This window comes from Chrysochloris asiatica, unplaced genomic scaffold (genome assembly GCF_000296735.1).
Source record: "Chrysochloris asiatica unplaced genomic scaffold, ChrAsi1.0 scaffold00116, whole genome shotgun sequence".
Classification (NCBI taxonomy): Eukaryota; Metazoa; Chordata; class Mammalia; order Afrosoricida; family Chrysochloridae; genus Chrysochloris; species Chrysochloris asiatica.
Genome location: NW_006408634.1, coordinates 4,026,934 through 4,041,809, shown reverse-complemented (window position 1 = coordinate 4,041,809; position 14,876 = coordinate 4,026,934). Strand labels below are relative to the sequence as shown.

The 14,876-nt window shown below is 46.4% G+C and overlaps 1 protein-coding gene across 1 annotated transcript in view; it reads left to right on the top strand.

Annotated features, from left to right (window-relative positions):
- The window catches only part of LOC102838743 (histone-lysine N-methyltransferase PRDM9-like), a 38,172-nt gene extending 23,792 nt beyond the window's left edge, over window positions 1–14,380 (top strand). The window contains exons 5-8 of the mRNA XM_006868343.1: window positions 7,315–7,410; window positions 13,429–13,555; window positions 14,158–14,222; window positions 14,324–14,380. Of these exons, the coding sequence (XP_006868405.1) occupies window positions 7,315–7,410; window positions 13,429–13,555; window positions 14,158–14,222; window positions 14,324–14,380 (345 nt within the window). The remainder of the gene's footprint in view (window positions 1–7,314; window positions 7,411–13,428; window positions 13,556–14,157; window positions 14,223–14,323) is intronic.
- Window positions 14,381–14,876: the final 496 nt, after the last annotated feature.

The following is a 14,876-nucleotide window of genomic DNA, read 5'->3' as shown; positions in this document are numbered from 1 at the left end:
AAGTTCATGAGAAACTGGAATTAAAAAATAATCAGATTTTCCTAGTAATGTTGTGAAGGTCCTGCGTATTCCTTTTTTTTCCTCCCAAAACTTTTCTGAACATCTTATTGTAGTTTGGGTTAAATTTTACAGAGCAACTTAGTTTCCCATCCAACAATTTGTGAGTTACACGTTTTGTTTCCTGAAGTTCGTTGCAATTCCCTCAGTGTAATAGCGCTCTTGCCACTTCCTCCCCATTTTCATTTTTCATTCTTTCCTGCCTCTGACACTTGTTTTGGGGCCAATGCTGCCCTTGTTCCTCGGATGGTTGATCTACGGAGCACGGCCTTTATAGGTGTTACTGCTCAGTTCAGAGGCCTGGCAAGCGTTCGGCTGAAAGCCGTTATTTATTTCCGAAGCCTGGTGAAAGCAATGTTTGATCCATGTTTTCCTTGTTAAGTTCGACCCACTGAAAATCGATTCGAATCGGACGGTGTCATCTGCTTTCTGGTCTTCCTGGCAGTCCACGACTACAGACACACACAAAGGGAAATGGTCCTTTACGATGTGTACGGAAGTTACTCAAATATGGCTGCCTTCAAGATGAGGCAAGAAGGACGCAGACATGTTGTCCGTTAGGCAATACCGGAAATCCGTTATCCGTCTTCCGTCGAAAGTTACGGACCTTCGTCCGCCTCTGAGAGCACTAGGGTTCTGCGCAAGGGATAGAGAACTAAGAGTTGCCAGAAGTTAAGTGTAACTTTTCGGAACTTCGTATGATTGGGGAGAAAAACAGGTTGGTGGATGTTTTCGTTCCTGAGGGGAAGCAGGTGGGAGTCGCCTGCTTTGGGGTGAGACGTGGGGTGAGCGCCTTTGTACTCCGTTTGGAGCTGTCACGACCATCGGGGCCTGGGGTCTTTGCGCATCACTCTGCTTGTCGGGGTGGAGACAGTCTCTACGATGACTGCGGGGTCTGGGTCCAGCGCGGATTCACTGTGGGGCCGTGACTATTGAGCTGGGGGATGGACATCATAGGGGAGGTGTGGTCCAGACTTCCCGTGAACAACGGCGGAGGGTGATCTGTGTCTGTTATTGTGAGGACCAAGCTTTGGAAAGCCAAGATTCTTGGATGCTGGAGTCCGGGGAGGGGGGGATGTTAGGTGTTATCAGTCGGTTCCGACCCATACCGACCGTGTATACGGTTTTCCGAGGTTGCAAATTATTGGAGTCAGTTCCGACCCATAGCGACCGTGTATAGGGTCTCCGAGGAGCGGCTGGTGGGCTGGAACCGCGACCTTGCAGTCCAGCGCTTAGCCGGCAGCGCCACTCCAGGAGCAGAAAGTCGCTTCTTTCTCCTGCGGAGCGGCTGGTGAATTCGAACAGCTGACCTTGCTGTTAGCAGCCAAACTCATACATAACCCAGTAGCCACCAGGGTGTGGCGCTGTAGGATCAACTTTCGACTGCATGGTCGATTTGAACCGCAAGATTAGCGGTTCAAATTCGCCAACCGCTCTTTGGAAACCCTATACAGGGTCGCTATGAGTCGGAACCGGCTCAACGGCATTTAACTATAACGACAACGTCACCAGGGTAGGAATTCGAAAGCCTTGCAAAAAATGGTGCGGGGCTCCTCTGATCTCCGGCAGAACCACAGTGAACGGAATCAGCTGCCCCAGGCCAATTCCTCTGTTACTAATTCTGACACCAGCTGTTCCTCCGCTCTGCTGGGCTGGTTCGTTGCTATGGCCACGCAGAACTCACAGTTAAGATTTAGGATCGTGTGGTTTCTTAGGATCGTGTGGTTTCTTTAGGATCGTGTGGTTTCTTAGAGACCCTTGGCCTCTCTGCCACTTGGCTCCTTAGTGTTTTACCTTCTCCAGTGAGTGTTTCAAAGCTCTTTCAGCTCTCTGTGTTAAAAGTCACCAGCGGTATCCCGGCTCCAGCAAGCCTCTTGCCCAGAGGCGCTCATCTTTTCTGCTGGTGGGAGTGAGTCAGAAAGATGAATGCCCAAGGAATAGCGCGGCCTCTTGCTGGTCTACCCGGGTCTGCTGACACCTCTTCTCCCCAGCTTCCCCTCACCGCTGCCATCGGTCAGTCTTGGGTGGCATAACTCACTCTTTGCTGGAATGAAGAGGTTCAATGCAGGGGTCTCAGGTCCGAAGGGCACACTGAACTCCCTGGGTCTTGTTTTTTTAGCAATAGTGATATGCCCTTCTGTGCCTCTGAGAAGGCTCGTTTTAAACCTAGTGGAGTGGCAAACAGACACATCCACTTCATAGGGTTCCCCAGACTTTATTTGCCTGTTCCCACCCCACATGGATGCCATATACCTTATTTAATGCGAACCACAAGTTCGGCAGTTCAAACCCACCAGCTGCTCCTCGGAGCCCCTGTACAGGGTCTCTGTGAGCCAGAACTGACTTTACAGCACTTAATAGTGACAACAATCCAGTCTTCTGTGGGTGGGGCCCCAGGCACCTGCTCAGTCCTTTAGTAGGAGTTAGGACGAGGACGGCTACAAGAGTCATATTAAGTAATTCACTGCGACACACTGGTGGAGATAATCACATCTTTGTTCCTCTCATTTTCTAGTTGGGTAACTATTGTCTAAGGGACCGATCCCCCACATTGCCTACCAGCTTAGGGCTTCTTTCACGCCACAGACGCTGTAGAAGTGAGTCATGTGTAGGAAATGTTAAGGCCAATAAACCCCCCATTCATGCACACTTTCTGCTTCACTGACGATTGTGGATTGAATTGTTCCCTAAAAATATGTACTGTAAATCTTAACCTCTGTGCCACCGCTCGTCTGTCACTTTGTCACACTGTGGTGTCTTGCGTGTTGCTATGATGCTGGAAGCTATGTGACGTATTTCGAATTATCGGCAGTGTCACCCAAGGCTGACACATTTCAGCTGAGCTTCCAGATAACAGCCGACTCGGAAGACACTGAGGCGGACTCCTGAATGTTTAGCAATTGAAAATCTTACAAATAGCAGTGTAACACTATCCGATAGCACCAGGACATGATGAAGAGCCCCAGAATATAGTCAGATAGAGTGCCGGAAGATGAGCATCTCAGGAGCAACTAGTCCCTGGAGAGGGACATCATGCTTGGTAAAGTGGAGGGGTAGCGAAAAAAAAGGGAGACCCCAGTGAGATGGATTGGCACAGTGGCAGCAGCATGGGATCCAATGTAGCAGCAATTGTGAGGATGGCATAAGATTGTGCAGGCTTTCGTTTGGTTGTGCATAGTCACTTGTGAGTCAGAAACAAGTCAACAACCACTTTGCCTGTGGTTATAATCCCATTTGGGAACGGGTTGTGTCTGTTAGTGATACACGATGGTTGTAGGATGTATCTTGACTCATTCTCATTTGACATATGTTGTTGTTGTTAAATGCCATCGAGTGGGTTCTGACCCATAGCGACCCTGCATAGGGTTTCCGAGGAGCAGCTGGTGAGCTTGGACCACCGAACCAACTTTGCAGTCCAGCGCATTAAGCCTGCAATGCCACACCGGGACTTGTAGGGATATAAGGAGATTTAAAAAGCAAGCCAGTAAGCAGAGATGGAGAAAGAAAGATGCCAAACCAGGTGGCGATCTCCAGGGAAGCAGGGACCAGGAGCTGAAGAGACGAAGTGCTTACCCCAGAGCTGACACAGAGAGAAAGACGTTCCCTACAGCTGGTGCCCTCCATTAGGATTTCTGGTTTCCCAGACTGTGAGAAACTAAGGTCTCTGTCGAAGTCATTCACCTGTGGCATTTCGGTCAAGGCCGCATGTCTTGGTTCTCCAGTACTTACTTGTATGTCAGAAATACCACACGTGCTTGGTTTTAACTCACAGAGCTGTGTGCTCTCACAGTTTAGGAGGATGTTGTGAAGTGCCGAGGAGCAGGTCCTAACTCATACCAACCCTGTATAAGGTTTCCCAGGAGTAGCTGGTGAGTTTGAACCGCTGACTGTGCAGTCCAGTACTTTATCCCACAGCACCACCCCGGGACTCTTTAGGAGATAGATACAAGTGCCGGCTCTGGGGGAAGGAAGGGTTTCTCTCTCTGTCAGCTCTAGGGACTCTTTCAACAGCTCTAGACCCAGCTTTCCTAGGAGGGAGGTCTCCATGTGTCTGCCCCTGGATCTAGGAGCTTCACAGCGCAGGGACCCAGGCTCAGAGGATGCTCTTCACTCTTGGCTGTTTTTCTTTCTTGGTTGTAGCAGGTCCCTCCAATCTCTGCTAGAGTCTCTTTCCTCTTATCTCTTGTAGATAAAAGGTGTTTCAGGCCACACCCTGGGCAACCCTTCTTTACACAGGATCAGTGCTGTGAGGAGTTTCAGGGCGTTGCACCCACCCTCGATCCTTTATTGGTTTAATAACATCAGGTCATATCGTGAGAGATCCCCCGATAGCACAGTGGAGTACGACTGTACTGCTAATCTCAAGGTCCGTGTTTCTGATCTACCAGTCGCTCCCTGGGAGAAAACTGAGGCTTTCTCCTCCCATAAAGATTTGTAGCCTGGGAAACCCTATACAGGGTCACTGTGATTCGGAACTGACTCCACAGCACTCATTCACACACACACACACACACACACACACACACACACACTGCATCATTACATAAACAGATAAACCACTGAGATTGTGGTCTAGTCAGCTTGATACATGTTTCCTTTTGGGATATGATTCAATCCATGATATTTCACCGTTTGGCACCTAAAAATTTTTGCCCTTTGCAAGTCACTTTCACCCATCAGACTGGTCTGACTCACAGTGATCTGTCTCACAGAAGAACGAAGCACCACGCAGTCCTACGTTAGCCTCACAATTGCTGTATGAGCTCACAGTTGCAGCCACTATTGTCTTTTTTTTTTTTAAGTTTTTGTTGTGGATTGAGTGAAAGTTTACAAGGCAGATCACCAGTTTTACATTCAACAAATCATACACCTTGTTTCATTACAATAATTATAATCCCCTCCATGTTCCATCAGTTACCAGTGTTTCTCTCTATTCACTTTAGCTTTTTTTTTTAAACACTCAGGCATATATAATAATGTACTCCACCAAAGAGCACATTCTGCAAGTCTGTCTCCTGGCCACCATCTCTCAGTCTCTCTCTTTCCATGAATCTAGAGTCCTCAGCTGCTCCCTGTCTCCATGTTCCCATCTCTGCCTCCTTCTCTGGTGTTGCTGCTTCTCTGGATAAGGTCTCACATTCCAATTGTGCTCTTCTCCCTTGATGGTCCTAGGGTCCTCTGGTTCTGGATTGTAAAATTAACCATTCCCCTGTTTTTGTTACAAAGCTTCTACCTTTACAATTGTGAGAGTTGCAATTAGTCATGATAACAATTACTCACTGTTGAATCGTAAGAATCTTATCCCCATCTCTTTTAACAAGACCCATCTGGACAAGATGAAAACTATTCAGTGGGGACTCTTTCTTTCCCCACACACTATTAAACTAAGCTCCCCCTTGAAACCTTGTAAGCCAGTCACTTCATGCCTTTATCGCCCCCTCATTTTAGGTGGCCAGTGTCTAAGTTGCCCGTCCCTATCTACCCTGTGTACAGAGGGAATAGCATTGATACTTGATGTGAAGACTCCTTCCCTCTCTTTTGGTGTTTAGAGTTACTACCTCCATGAGTATAGGTCAAATTCATCAAATTGTAGCAATTTACCCTTGTTTCCTTTATCAAAATTTATTTGTTTTTTGTTCGTTTGTTTGTTTGAATCTTCCTTTAGTGCCCGTTCTGATTATCAAGCCATCAAAGCTAGGTCAAATGGATGTATTGTCTTTTTCACTTTACCAAGCATGATGTCTAACTCTAGGAACTGGTCTCTCCAAAGTATGAGACATGGAATCTCTCCATGCTGGCTTCTAAGAACATTCCGGCTGTACTCCTTCCAAGACAGATTTGTTTGTTCCTCTGGCAGTCCACGGTACGCAGTGTTCTTCACTAACACAATAATTAACTGCACTGATTTGTCTACACTCTTCGTTAATTCATTGTCCAACTCTCACATGCATTTGATTAAAAATACCATGGCTTGGATCAGGTGCATCTTAGTCCACTAACTGACTTTTTGCCCTTTAGCAGTTTTAAGAGGTCTTATGCAGCAGATTTTTCTAATACAGTACGTCATTTGATTTCTTGCCTGCTTTTTCCGGGAGTGTTGATCGTAGAGTCACGTGCAATGAAGCTTCAGTCTTTTCTCCATATATCATGATGTTATTTATTAGTCCATTTGTGAGGATTTTTGTTTTCTTTACATTGAAGCGCAATCCCTAATGAAGGCGGTAATCTTTAATCTTCATTATAAGGATCTTAAGCCCTCTTTGCTTCCAGCAAGCAAGGTTGTATCCTCTGCGAATCACAGGCGGTTAACGAGCCTCCAATCCTGATGCCCCATTCTTCATATAGCCCACCTTCTCACACTTGCTCAGTGTACAGATTGAACAAGTATAATGAAAGGACTCTGGCACACACCATTCAGTGTCCTTCCTTCCATTCAAACGACTGCCTGTTGGTTTATGTACAAGTTCCTCATGAGTACAATCAAGTATTCCGGAGTTCCCATTCACCAAAATGTTATCCATAGTTTTATATGGAACTTAGATTCCAACACAACATCAGATCATGTTCTACTTCTGTTTATAAGATTTTCCGTGGCTAACCTAGTGGTTACGAATTGGGCTGCGAACCTTAAGGTCAGCGGTTCGAAACTACCAGCAGCTCCGCGAGAGAAAGATGAGGCTTTCTACTCCCGTAAAGATTTACACCCTCGGAACAACAACAACCTTTCAGAAGTTTTCCACTTCTTTTTACTAGTCTGTCTTAGTCCGGAAGCTCTGCTGAAACCCGTCCACCGTGAGTGACCCTGCTGGTATTTAAAATACCGGTGACAAAGCTTCCAGCATCCTAGCAACAGACAAGCTACCACAGTACAACAAACTGACAGATGAGTGGTGGTCACCTGTCATATCATCCCTAAAGGCTTCCAAGTTCCAGTTTCATCATGAGCCAAATTTTCTCTTTATTTGTAAATTTAGAATACAAATGAACTGCTTCCAAACCACAACTGCCGGACCAGGTACAAGGTACAAGGTAGCCATTTCCATTACACCTGGGAGCAATTTCAGGGAAACATAAATAACTGGCACCAAGCAAGTTAAAAAGCCGACAAAGCAATTCACATTAGCTTTCAAAGCTTCAAAGCTCTCTTCTGTTCTCTGAGACTGTCTCCATGATGGCCGTGCCCTCCAGGCTACAGTTGTTGGCGTTCTGGGTTCTAGGCAGAGGCCCTTTAACTCTGGGCTTCACTCTACCTTCCAGGCCCATCCCACTCCCCCACCCCCCAAACGGCAAGTCTGCACCGTCAGCTTTGATTGGATCATGACATCTCTGCCGTGTGACATCATTACAGAAGTGGTAAACCACTGACTCTCATGGCTCAGTCATGATGCGTAGTTTGGGGGACACAGTTCAGTCCATGACATAGCACTACTTAGATAACTAAGACCCTTTGGTACCAAGAAGTGTGGGCACTGCTCTAACAAACACCTCCAATGAGGAAATGGATTTGGAATTGGGTAATTGGTGGAGGCTGGACACGTTTTCAGGTGCTTTGCAAAGACTGTTGGTACAATTATGAATGTGAAAAACAGTTCTGAAGAAAGCAAGACGCGGCCGAGAGAAAGACTGATGTATGTCGTAGAAAAATTACACAACACCAGGACTCAAATGCTCTGGAAAAGTGCCCGTTCAATGTGCCTCTGGTGAGACCGTAAAAGAAAACAGTGGATGTCATTTTACTGGAGGGAGAGCAGTGGTTTCTAATGCAAGACAAAGAACTTGTCTGAATTATGTTCAAATGTTTGGTAGAAGATAGAACTTGTAAATGATGAACTTCGATATCTGGTTGATGAGATTTCTAAGCAAGATCTTAGTGGAACAGTGTGATTTCCCTTTGCTCGTTAGAGTGAAATATGAGAAGAGATGACTTATGAATGAACTGTGTAAAATGAATCCAAAACTTAAACAGATTGGGAAAATTCTTTTGTGCAGAGACACGTGTCCTTGAATATTCACCAAGGACATCTGACCTCGTCTGACTTTATGATGGAGAAAGAATCTGCACCAGCCCAAGGCTGACTCTTCTGCGGCGGCCGTCAGAGCTGCCTCCACCCTCCAACCACTGTAAGAGTCCTGTGATACCAGTGGTCTCTCTCACCACACTCTTGACTTCTTAGCTGGGTGTGACAACTCACTGCAAAGGCCACACAGAGCCCACAGTTCCTGGGGAAGTGCCAAGTGACAATTCAGGATGCACTTCCTCAATCAGGACTCACTAGTAATAAGTCTCGGTGTGCAGGCGCCCAGTTTGAACTCCTGGGTTGGCAGACCTAGCTGCCCAGATGAGTACCCAGAGGCACGCGGCTTGGCCAGCAAGCCTCCTGCCCGAAGGCACTCAGTGTTCTCTCCCGGGGCCCGGAAGCCCACCACTCTGCCATGCTCTTGGCTCTGCCATTCCTGGGCCCCAGCTTCTCCTGCCCCTCGCTGGTTCTTATGCCACAGCTCTTCATCTCCTGGGTCGAGGAGGTTGGGTCCAAACGACGCTCTCCACCCCTGGCCCTTCTCCCTCGGTAGTGATGAGAGCCCCCGCCCCTAGAATGGCTCTTTTTCAACTTAGCAGAATGTCAGCCGAGTAACCCCACATTAGGCTTTCTTTTCATAGACTCTGTAGGAGAAACACTAGATGGCAAACCACAAGTCCAGTGTTCGAGCCCACCAGCCGCTCCTTAGGAGAAAGATGAGGCTTTCTGCTCCGACAACGATTTATAGACTCTCAAACCCTACAGGGTCATTGTGAGTCAGAACCGACTCCTCAGCATTTAGAAACAACTATCTCCGTGAAGTTCCCATTTATTATTAGCGAGCTGTCCAATCCTCCTTGTGGACCACAAACTCCATATTTGTATAATCTTGCCCAATTATTTAGTGGGAACTACGACACGATGCCCAGTAGGACCATAGGCTTGTACAGCTGACCCATTATACCGCAACGGGTTACTACAAATCATGCTGACATGAAAATATTGGTACATGTGTTGGGGGGGTCACATGTGCACTCGCTGTGAAGGGATATATATTTTTTACATTGTTTTTTGAAAGTATATGTAAAATTTTAAACAGGTGATTCTTAAGTGTTTTCTAAAGTGAATTTACAACTTTATGGTTGCCCCAGCAGAATAGTCTTCAGCTGATACAATCCTCTATGTGGTAGGTCTAGAATATATTTTCAGATCCTTTCGTCCAACCAAACAAAATGCTGCTGTGTCCTGAGCCAAGTTCACATGTGGGCCGTGTCTAAGTCCATTATGGAGGCCACTGCATTAATCCATTCCATGGAGGGTCTTCCTCTTTTTCACAGACCCTCCACTTTACCAAGCATGGTGTCCTACTCCAGAGACTAGTTCCACTTGATGGAGTCCTGGTATGGCACTGTAGGATAAGCACTGGACTGCTAACCAAAATGAGCATGGTTCTAACACACCAGCTGCCCCTTGAGATCTCTGTACAGGGTCTCTGTGAGTCAGAACTGGCTGACAGTACTTAACAACATTGATGTAAACTTACCTTCTTCCAGTTTCATTGGTTCAACATTCCCACTGTGAACCACACTTGACAATGAATTGATGTTTTTTGTGAGGTAGGGACCAAGTGTTTTCTTCTTTCACATGTAAAGCTGATCGTTGATGTGCGATTTTTTAAAGACATCTGTCTTTTACCCATATCTCCTCAAATTCTGATTGTTAAGTTTGATTGCCTATAGGTGTAAAATGTATTGAGTCACCAGATAAGGCACAGCCCACAGTACTGGGGGATCCATCACAGCATGGGGATCCACCTCCAGATAATGTATCACTCACGACAGATTTTCCCATCAGCCTTCAGGTCCTAACACCCCAGCAACAAGAAATCACGTGGAGGAAAGAGGAAGAGGTTGCAGACAGACAGCATCTCAGTTTCTGCCGTGTCTGAAGAGCAAAAGAAAACGATGCAGGCTCAGGTGACTTTTGGGTTGTTTTATGCTCTTGTCTGTTCCCTAGTAGATTGGTGGAGGCCTGCGCAATACCAGATCACTTCATCGGCGAATGCAAATGTGAAAATGTAGACACTAACTCTGACTTCAACATCAGTTTGTTTTATGCTCTTGTCTGTTTCCTAATGGATTTATAGAGACCTGCGCAATACCAGATCACTTCATTGGGAAAGTACAAATGTGAAAATGTACACACTAACTCTGACTTCAACATCAGGTTATGTAAGATGGGGAATGTATTGTTCTTGGCTTTACCACTAAAGTATTGACACCACATTGGGTTAGATTAGCTTTCAATTTGAAATGCGTATTTCTCTGGACAACTCAAGAGAATATATATATAAATGCTATGTCTACTTTTTAAGGAGAAATAAGATCAGTTTCTTGGTGGGAGTAGGTGGGTGGGAAGGGGTGACTTCAATATTCCGTGGGTCTTTTTGCCTCAGTAAATTTCTTTACTGTTTCTTTCGGGAGGTGATGTGTTGGGCAATACCGTGAACACCAACATTGGAACAGATGCATCTATAATAGGACTAGAAGTGATAGTGTTATAAAAACGGGGGTGGCTTACAACTGCCTCTGAGTATAGGAGGTATTGTTGTTGTTCGGTGCCATCGAGTTGGTACCAACTCATAGCGAACCTGTGTACAAGCGAACAAAACACTGCCTGGTCCTGGGCCAACCTCACAAATTGTTGCTACACCTGAGTCCATGGCTGCTGCCACTGTGTAAGTCTGTCTTGTTGGGGGTCTTCCTCTTTTTCTCCAACCTTCCATTTTACCAAACTTAATATCCTTCTCCAGGGACTGGTCCCTCCTGATAATATGTCTAAAGTATAAGAGATGAAGTTTGGCCATCTTGGCCTCCAGGGGGCGCTCTGACTGCACTTCTTCCAACACAGATCTGTTGGTTCTTTTGGCAGCCCATGGCACTTTCAATATTCTCCTCCAACACCATAACTCAAAAGCATCAATTCTTCTATGGTCTTCCTTATTCACTGTCCAGCTTTCGCATGCATATGAGGTTATTGAAAATATCATAGCTTGGGTCAGGCACACCTTAGTCCTCAAGCTGACATCTTTGCTCTTCAACACTTTAAAGAGGTCTTGTGCAGCAGGTTTGCCCAATGCAATACGCCGTTTGATTTCTTGACTGCTGCTTCCATGAGTGTTGATGGTTGATCTGAGAAAAATGAAGTCTTTGACAACTTCGATCTTTTCTCCATTTGTATGAATGTTGTTTATTGGTCCCGTGGTGAGGATTTTTGTTTTCTTTACATTGAAATATAACCCATGCTGAAGGCTGTGGTGTTTGATCTTCATCAGTAAGTATTTTAAGTCCTCTTCACTTTCAGCAAGCAAGGTTGTATCGTCTGCATATTGCAGGTTGTTAATGAGTCTTCCTCCAAACCTGACGCCACGTTTTTCTTTATATAATCCAGTTTCTCAGATTATTTGCTCAGCATACAGATTGAATAAGTATGGTGAAAGAATACAACCCTAGCACACACCTTTCCTCATTTTAAATCATTTGTTGTTCCCTTGTTCTGTTCTAACAACTGCCTCTTGGTCTATGCACACGTGCCTTATGAGCACAATTAAGTGTTCCAGAATACTCATACTTCGCAATGTAGTCCATAGCTTGTCATGATCCACACAATCAAAGGCCTTTGCATAGTCAATAAAGCACAGGTAAACAACTTCCTGGTATTTTCTGCTTTCAACCAAGATCCATCTGACATTCAGCAATGATTTCCCTTGTTCCACATCCTTTTCTAAATCCAGCTTGAACCTCTGTAAGTTCTCTGTCAGTGTATGCTTGCAGCCGTTTCTCTATTACCTTCAGTGAAACTTTACTCTCATGGGATATCAAAGAGATTGTCCAATGATTTCCACATTCCATTGGGTCACCTTGCTTTGGAATGAGTACAGATACGGATCTCTTCCAATCTGTTGGTCAGGTAGTCGTCTTCCAAATTTCTTGGGGTACAGGGGCAGGAAAGAGAATCACCATCAACATGAGCCCGTACTTGATTCCTGTGAGGTAGAGGTCAAACATCGCCGCTATCTTCAGTCTTTGGGCTCGGACAGCGGTGTCCTTCCGCAGCACTGGCTACTTCTCAGCTCTGCACAGTGATCTGTTGCAGTGGTCACAGGTCTGTAACTCCTAGACCATGGTCATGGTTGGAGTGTCTGTTAGAAGAGAACAACAGGCTACAGGTTGGGATCAACACACACAGGCAGAGCCGCTCTGCAGTGCAGGCCAGCTCTCTCTGCCCCTTTCAGTCACGGAGGGCACAGTATGGCCCTCTGAAAGGATGGTCCTCTCAGCCTCTGTCCTAAGGACAGTCTCCTTTTGGTTCCCTCAGGACAGGTTCCCCTTGACTCTGTCCATCAGTCACTGCTAACTTGGTTAAAGGGCCCCTTCTTGTCCTGATGCCACAGGCTCTTTCTGGGCCTGGTGCCATCTTCAGTGGTACAGCATTGGACCCGGATTACAGCTCTTATAGGAGTCCTGGTGTGGCATCCTAGGATAAACACTTGACCTCAAGGTCAGTTTGAGCTGCAAGGTTGATGGTTCAAACTCACCAGCTGCTCCTTGGAAACCCTATACAGGGTCGCTGTGACTCGGAACCGACTTGACGGCACTCAACAAGAAACAGCTCTTATAAGAAGGTCCTTTGCATCTTTTCTCTCTCCTTTCTTCATCTTCCAATTGCTTCTCTGTGACAAATCTGTGTGTGGTTGGCTGTGTATATCTACAACACCTCCTTAATTTCAGCGTGTGGCCAGCCCAGTGGACCTCGAACCACCAATCCCCACTTGGTAGCCCACACACTTCATTTGCAAAGTGGATTAGAGACACTTCATCTGCAGTAATTGCATGAATAGTTTCTTTTTGAAGGATCACCACTAGGCTGGTCCCTATGAGGTAGAGATTAACGATTTTCCTTCATTCCCTGCGGTGCCTCACACAACACTGTGGTTACCACTCCTGCTAACTGCTCCTAGTCCAAGTGCATGATCTGTTGTTATCTGTTCGTGTATCTCCACATGCGTTTCTCTAGTAGGTTTGTGTGTGTGTGTGTGTGTGTGAATACTTGTGAATTATTTCTAGTTTACAAAGACAATTCCACTGCTACATCTAGAAGTCTCCTTTGATGAGTGGATGGTTTATGAAATGCACAAATTCAGAATAGCTTGTTACAATTTTGCTTTGTCTATAAAATACTAAAGAGGATCTGGGTCTATACATGCCGCTGCCTAGATAGAGGAAGTGAGCATTATAACTTCCCTCACTTTTTCTTCATGGCATCGACTGGACAACTGTTCCTCTTCACACAGGACTCACTGACGTTCCGCGACGTGGCTGTGGAGTTCACCCAGAAGGAGTGGCAGCTCCTGGCCCCTGCTCAGAAGGCCCTATACCGGGACGTGATGCTGGAGAACTACAGCCACCTGGTGTCCCTGGGTAAGGACAGCTCCCCTGTCATTGGCCCTGTCATTGGCCTTTCCTTTGTTGCCTCGGAAATCATGGGAGTGTCTGTGATGCTCTGAAGAGGCAGACTCTCAGTCCACACCCTGGCTCTAGATAAGTGGGTATCTTCGCCATACTTCTGGTAGAAAAATAGGTTTCGTTTGTATGATTTAGCATTGTTTTTTCATAAAGTTCCAAACCCAAGGCCATTTTGATGTGTAACATTCTGTGATTTCCCATGAACCAGGGTATCAAGCTAAGAAACCAGATCCAGTCCCCAGATGGGAACATGGAGAACAACCGTGGATTATGGTGGATGAAAAGCACCAGGAAATTTTTTCACACGGGTGTGTGAAAAGAGGTAAGAAGGGGACTCGAGTTCCAGTGAGAGAAGGTGTCACATCTGTGCAGGGTGCCCGACAGATAGAAGGGTCTCCACGCCTCCCCCTTCCATGTGAGACCTTTCTCTTTGGGGGAGTTTAGAGAATTACATGTTCTCTTTTGAGATCAGATCCCCCATTTGTTTGACATACTATTTTTTTTCCATTATCTTTTTCTCTAATTTTTCTGCAGCTTTTCTCTGTCTCCTGGGTTAGGAGGTTCTCAGGGCAGCGACCCGGATCCAGAGGACACATTCCGCTCTGGGTGCTTCTTGGTGGCAGTGAGATATTCTTCCTACTCTGGGATTGGCTCCTTTTAGTCCAGCGGGATGTCAGAGCTGATCCGTCCTCTACACGGGTTCTGTGGACCTTGTTTGCATAGCCCCACCCACCCCTGCAGAGGCTCCATGCACTGTACTCGCTGCGTCTGCATTCGTAGCAGACTGTCCACGTCCTGTGGTGGCCACAGTGCTTACTTACCTCACCCCATCACTGCAGAAGGCCCACGCCCCTTAATTACAGTAGCAGTAGGCTGTCCACTTGTCGTCGTCCCTCCAGTCACTGTGTAGGAGTCAGACTCTGGCACGAAGGGCTGATCAGGACACTGACTGCCCTGGACCCACCGTTGTTTGGCTGATTAGGGAACTAGCAGGTTACAACAAGGGATCAGGATCGACTTGGAACTAAACAGGATACAGCTAGACGCAGTACACATCTTTAACCAGGACAGCCTCGAACCAAAACAGCTCCCAACTCATTCTTCCACAGTGCCCGCAGGCATTGCCCTTCTCTAAGCCATGCCCACCGCCAGTTTCCACTAGGCCTCTTCCCTACCGGGCAACTGCTAGATCTGTTTTGGATTTACCAACAAGTGCCTGGAGTCACCTTATGTCCCCAGGAAGTCTCCAGCACACAGAGGTCTCACCTGTCAACAT